Genomic DNA, 6,747 nt, shown 5'->3' with positions numbered 1-6,747 from the left:
TTTCTTGCCTTGCCTATTTGATTTGCTTTGTTGGGCCGCATGGTGTCGTTGCCTTCATTGTCTTTTTCTAGGATCTTGTTTAGAATTCCTGGTAGTGCTGGTTTGGTATTCATGTAGTTTCTCAGGTATTCTTTGTCATGGAAGTGTCTTATTTCCCCATCTATTTTGAAAGAGAGTTTTGCAGGATACATCAGTCCAGGTTGGAGGTTGTTCTCTTTTAGTACTTGAAATATCTCACTCCAGGCTCTCCTTGCCCTAAGAGTTTGTGTTCAAAAGTCTGCTGTGATTCTAATGGGCTTTCCTTTGCATGTGATTTGTTTCTTTTCTCTTACTGCTTGTACTATTTTGTTCTTCTGTTGGGTTTCTGGGATCTTGATTATTATATGTCTAGCTGTAGATTTTGTAGTGTTATGTAGACATAACACTCTGCCTCTGCAGAGTGGGTCCAAAGACTGGCTCAATCAGGAGGTCTGAGAGTGCGTGGGGGAGGGGGTTGTGGGGGTTTCGGGGTGCCCGCTTGGCTACCTTCCTGGTGCTGGAGCGATGGCGGCTGGGTCGGGAGCAGGCGTGGCTCTCCTTCCCATGGTGGATCGGGGCCCCAATATGCTTTTTATGATTCTTGTGGTCAAAAATTCTCCTGTGAATTTGAAAAACACTTAATATTTCATGACAGTAGTGATCTTCACATGAAGAGGCATTGAACTGAATGTTCCTTCACTTTTAGTCGAAATATTAACTCCATTATCACCTTCCTACAAGGCAGCAGATGTGCCTAATGCTCAGCACATGTGTTCAGATATCAACCATTAGTTCATCAGCGGAGGTATTACCCCATGTTAGTGTTCCTTTTACCATCGTTTTTTTTAATGCCCAAAGGGAAATTTATTAAAATGAGGTTTTTCACAAGGAATGTTACTCATAACCATTTTATGGTGACTAAGTATATTTGTAGATTCCAAGTTTTATTTTGGAAATGGTGATTATTTCTTTTTTTTTCTTTTATTGAATTTATTGGTACATTCTAGGTATACAGTACAATTACATTCATCATTGGGATCTTGTACCTTTACATGACAAGTCTTGGTTCTCATTTTTTCCCGTCCCTGCCCTCCCTTCACCCCCTTCTCCCTTCCCTGTTTATAAACACTGTATTTTCATTTTCTCATACTTTTTCTTTTCCCTTATTCCCTTTCCCCTACCCTTCCCACTTAGGAGAGAGAGAAGGGGAGGCAGAAGGGAATCAGAGAATGAGCTGAGAATTCACATGGGTTTACACTGTGACTCAGAACTGTTTTGTTTTAAGACACTGTTTAAGAAGCTATGGAGAGGGGGTGAAGGGAGGGCAGAGGTAAGGGGAAAAAATGAGAACCAAGACCTGTCATGTAGAGGTACAAGATGCCAACAATGAATGTACTGTACTGTATCCCTAAAATGTACCAATAAACTCAATTAAAGCTGGAAAAAAAAAAGAACCTATGGAAATATTCAGTTCACTCATCCTACGCTATCAACACAGAGTCCAGGCCCTCATTCCAAGATCATGTGTAACACACACCCAGGGTGACACCCAGAATTTTTTTGTATCACCAAGATATACTGGAGCTTATCCACACAATACTTGTTTCAGTTTATTTTCACCTCATGCCTTCCACAGCTTCACCAAAAATATGAAACTGAAAAATCAAACAGCAGTGTCAGGATTCCTTCTGCTGGGACTGACAGATGACTCAGAGCTGCAGACCCTCGTCTTCAGCCTGTTCCTGTCCATGTACCTGGTCACAGTGCTCGGGAACCTGCTCATCATCCTGGCCGTCAGCTCTGACTCCCACCTCCACACCCCCATGTACTTCTTCCTCTCCAGCCTGTCCTTGTCTGACATCTGTATGAGCACAACCACCATCCCAAAGATGCTGATGAATATTCAAGCACAGGATCAGAGCATCACCTACCCTGGCTGCCTCACTCAGAGCACCGCTGTCATGACTTTTAACCTGCTCATCCCTGGCCGTCAGCTCTGACTCCCACCTCCACACCCCCATGTACTTCTTCCTCTCCAGCCTGTCCTTGTCTGACATCTGTATGAGCACAACCACCATCCCAAAGATGCTGATGAATATTCAAGCACAGGATCAGAGCATCACCTACCCTGGCTGCCTCACTCAGAGCACCGCTGTCATGACTTTTTGTGGTGTAGACAATTGTCTCCTTGCAGTGATGGCCTATGACCACTATGTGGCCATTTGTCAGCCCCTAAGATACCAGGTCATACTGACACCTGACTTCTGTGTCTCTCTGGTTCTTCTCTCCCTGCTCATCAGCAATGGGCACGCCCCACTCCAGACTCCGATGGCGCTGCGGCTGACCTTCTGCACAAATGTGGAGATCCCTCACTTCTTCTGTGAACTTGCTCAGATCTTCAAGCTGGCCTGCTCTGATACCTTTGTAAATACCCTTCTGATATATTCAGCAGCAAACATATTTTTTGGTGTTCCTACAGCTGGAGTTATTTTATCCTATGCTAAAATTGTCTTCTCTGTTTTCAGAATGCCCTCAGTGGCCGGAAGGTATAAAGTTTTTGCCACCTGTGGGTCTCACCTCTCTGTGGTTTCCTTATCCTATGGGCCAGCTTTTGGTGTGTACTTGAATTCTGCCATTACTGACTCTTCCACTAATAATGCAGTGGCTTTGGTGATGTACGTTGTGATCCCTCAAATGATGAACCCCTTTATCTACAGTCTGAGAAACAGAGAAATGAAGACGGCTCTCAGGCACCTCATTACTGGGAATCCTTTTACATTCTTGTGTCATTAGCTTTGAGTTTGAATTTTTAGAATGTGACAAAATGCCAAAGATGCAGGTGAGACAGAAAACCTGTCTCTCAAATCACCACTTTCCTTCAAGGCGACTGCAAGATATGATGCCTAAGCACATTTGAACTTGTACTTTAAGCTCCTGTTAGATTCGTCCAATTTTGTGCTATTTGGCAAATGATTTCTCTAAGCTCTATTGTGTTTGTTCTAACTGCTTAGAATAAAAGGTTTCCGTCTCAGGAACTATTTTTAGACCTGTTTCAGAGAGGGCAATACTGGAGCAGTGGACGGAACAGTGATACATATGAGAGAGTCTGTGTTGATTTCGAAAGATGAGCTTCTGAGCTATCCTGCGTGCTCCCATAGTTGTAGTCATAGTTTGTGAGTTTTAACACATGTGAAGCTAATGATCTGAACTGTTGTCCATATTTAAGTCAGCGCTGATATTTTCCCAGTAACTGGACCCTTCTGAGGTCATACTAACATCTCCCCTGTTCAGCTTCATGATTTATTTAAATGTTGTGAATGCTTTGAAGTGTTTTTGAGATATTGGAGATTTTGAACTTGACCAAAGAAGATACCTCCAGTTATAAGAAGAAGAAATCTTTACAATAATATGCTTGGATCACAAAGAGAGTTGTTGTATTATTATGTATTATTATGAATTCACCAGAGTGTCCAGGATTAGGAGTACACTGAGCCCTGTATGCTTTCATAGTGCTATTTCCTTACAACCACCAATTCCTGTAGAGTTGTTTGGATCTGAAATGCCCGCAAAGGCCCATGTGTTAAAAACTTGTCCCCCAGTTTCTGATGATTGAGTGGTCCTGGAACCTGTAACAGGTGGAGCCGACTAGGAGGAAGTCATATCCTGTGGCCGTTCCCCAGGAGGTGGTAGTGTGAAGCAAAACAATCCCTCCTTTCTTCTCAGCTACCGTGAAATAAACAGCATGGGTCCACCACTTGCTCCTGGTCAAAATATTCTCCCACATCACTGCCTCAAATGCAGTGAGACCAGAAACATATGAAGAGCTCAAAGCAAAATAGTCTTCTCTTTAGATTGGTTAGCTGAAGCACTATTTAAAGTAATGCAAAAATTATTACAATACCAGGTGGCTGCGGGACATGCCAGCTTCATACCCAACAAGATCCCCTGAACAGAAAGCTGGGGACCCTTTGCTTGGTCCACTAATGGATCTCTCTATGGATAACCCAGAAGACCCTTCTGTCTTGAGCTGAATGCTGGGCCTGAGAATGATACTCCCCATCCCGATGCCTCTCGAGAGCGTGCTGCTAAGTGAAATAAGTCACTCACATGGTTTCTCTTATATGAGAAGCCAAAAATACAAGAATTTTAAAGAGCAACATAAAAGAGAGATGTTATGAAAATAAAGAGGCTTGCGGAGTTTGGAAATAGATCTGGGGAAGAGGAGAGTAAAAATGCCGGAGGAAAAGGAAAGTGCAGATAATCAAACTTGAATGGGTATAGGTACCAGTTCCCCAAGATAAATGTAGTTATTATGTGTTACCAACATATACCAACAATGAATAACAGAACATATAACTACTAAATAAACAACAGACCAAGAAAAGAAAGAAAATGTATTCTGCTCATACTGCATTTGTCAAAAGTAAATCCATAATGGTAGCAATTTTTTTTTCTCTCTCTCTCTCTCTATTTTACCAGGTGGTACACCTGTTGCTTGTAAATGAGTATATTATGTGTTACCAACATATACCAACAATGAATAACAGAACATATAACTACTAAATAAACAACAGACCAAGAAAAGAAAGAAAATGTATTCTGCTCATACTGCATTTGTCAAAAGTAAATCCATAATGGTAGCAATTTTTTTTTCTCTCTCTCTCTCTCTATTTTACCAGGTGGTACACCTGTTGCTTGTAAATGAGTAGTGGTTTCATTTTACTTCCACTGCATCTTTTCCAGCAGGTCAATAGAGAACATAGAAGCTATAAACCCAACAGCTGTCTCAGAATTCCTTTTCCTGAGACCGACAGATGACCCAGAGCTGCAGCCCCTCATCTTTAGCTGGTTCCTGACCATGTACCTGGTCACCATCCTGGAAAAACTGCTCATCATCCTGGCCGTCAGCTCTGACTCTGACTCCCACCTCCACACCCCCATGTACTCCTTCCTCTCCCCCATGACCTCAGCTGACATGTGTATAAGCACATTTATATTTCAAAAGATCCTCACGAACATCAGCACGTTTAGTCAGAGCATCACTTACACAGGTGCCCTCACCCAGGTCGGTTTTGTCTTAGCTTTGGCCTTCCTGGAAAATTTTCCCCTTGATGTGGTGGCCTATGACTGCTGTGGCCCTTTGCCACCCACACAGTCATCATGAACCCCTACCTACCGTTGCGTCTTCCTTTGTGTGCTCTCTCTGTTAGTTACCATGCTAGGTGCACTGTTCCACGGTTTGATGGTGCTGCGGTTGTCCTTCAACACAATCAAGGAAATCCATACTTCTTCCGTGAACTCGCTCAGATTATCACCCTTGCCTGTTCTGATCTTCTGCTTGTTACCATCCTGATCTACACCTCAGCTTGCATATTTGTTGGTGTTCCTCTCTGTGGAATCCTTTTGTCTTGTTTTTACATCGTGTCTTCTGTGTTGAAGGTACCATCCCCAGGAGGAAAGTAGAAATCCTTTTCCACCTGTGGCTCTCCTTGTCGGTTGTCTCCTTAATCTGTGGAACAGCTTTTGGATTGTACAGTACTGCTTCAGTCACTGAACCCAACAGTGGCTCCAGAGATGTATTCTGTGGTCTCTCAAATGTTGAGCCCCTTTATTTACAATTTGAGAAACAGGTATATGAAGAGAGCCTCGAAGGAACTCATCCGCAGAGCAGCTTCTCCTCCGTGTGGTTTCATTCACTTTTGACTTGGGTGTCTAGAGTAAGTTTTACATTTTTGAGCTAAAAGTTCTCATAGAAGTTTTGTGGCAGCAAAGGAGAACCGCTCTGTGCTACAGCCAAGTGAACAACTCGGTGTTGCAGCTTAAGTGCCACAGCTCAGATGTAGACCTAAGTGGTACAGCTCAGTGTGTCAGCTCTGGGTCACAGTTCTCATTCTTTGAAGATGCAAGAATCCAATAGTTAGCTGAAGAGGTGGAAAAAAAGACCTTTATTATGCTGGAGAGCCCCAGGGGCTCAAAGGAGTCTGAGCACTATACTAGAAATTAGAGCTTCCTTATATAGGGATCTACATGTTAGGTGAATCTGCTCACTGAAGCAACGGGGTGGAGTTACAGAACATTCCTGAAACTTAGGCCTTGTGAGCATGCTCACTAAAATAAGGGTCAGAGTTACAGAACACTCCTGAAGCAGAGGGGTGAAGTTACATAACATTCTTGAGAGGGGGCAGAGCTTAACAGAACCTTCTTGTGAGGGGGCAGAGCTTAGCAAAACAATTCTGAAGGGTCACACATTTCAAACTGTCACAAACCACTTTGATACACTGTGCAGAGGAACAGCAACACAGACTTACATTTCTTAAACAAAACATTCTATAGGGTAAAAAAAATGGAGGCAAGGCAGGGTCCTGTCTTACGTTACAGAACTTCTCTATCATTAATGAGGGATACAACCAGGCAGACACCTGTGTTCTCTCCTTTGGGGGACTCCCATCCTTTGTCTGTGTAGCCACCCCTTGCACCTCCACTTTTGGTCCCTGCTCTTCCTGAAAGTCCACCACTTTCAAACTCTTCCCTTATCAACCAGGATCCATGGAGACACTTGATATCTCGATTTTTTCTTATATTTGAGTTCATTTTTTGACACTTGTGAGATATTGTCTTGTTTTGTGAGACCAGCTTCATCATTTCTGATTTTCTCTATTATTTCTGGTTTTCTCTATTAAGGGCCCAAGCTAGATCCCCAGTACAAAAAAAAAAAAAAAAAAAAAAAAA

At 42.9% G+C, this 6,747-nt stretch overlaps 2 protein-coding genes across 2 annotated transcripts in view; both read left to right on the top strand.

Moving 5' to 3' along the window:
• The window catches only part of LOC104876918 (olfactory receptor 7G3), a 60,993-nt gene that overhangs the window by 42,392 nt on the left and 11,854 nt on the right, over nucleotides 1-6,747 (top strand).
• On the top strand, nucleotides 2,007-3,306 carry LOC117284515 (olfactory receptor 7G1-like). The gene has a single exon (XM_033759838.1). The coding sequence runs from the start codon at nucleotides 2,038-2,040 to the stop codon at nucleotides 2,809-2,811; it is 774 nt and encodes a 257-aa protein (XP_033615729.1). The 5' UTR covers nucleotides 2,007-2,037; the 3' UTR covers nucleotides 2,812-3,306.

Source organism: Fukomys damarensis, unplaced genomic scaffold (assembly GCF_012274545.1).
Source record: "Fukomys damarensis isolate Sample0158 unplaced genomic scaffold, DMR_v1.0_HiC HiC_scaffold_37, whole genome shotgun sequence".
In the NCBI taxonomy this organism is placed as follows: Eukaryota; Metazoa; Chordata; class Mammalia; order Rodentia; family Bathyergidae; genus Fukomys; species Fukomys damarensis.
Note: the sequence above shows the minus strand (reverse complement) of the source record. Positions and strands in the feature narration are given on the sequence as shown.

Coding starts and splice junctions, on each gene's coding strand:
- LOC117284515 (XM_033759838.1), top strand. CDS start 2,038: ATGTACTTCTTCCTCTCCAGCCTGTCCTTGTCTGACATCTGTATGAGC.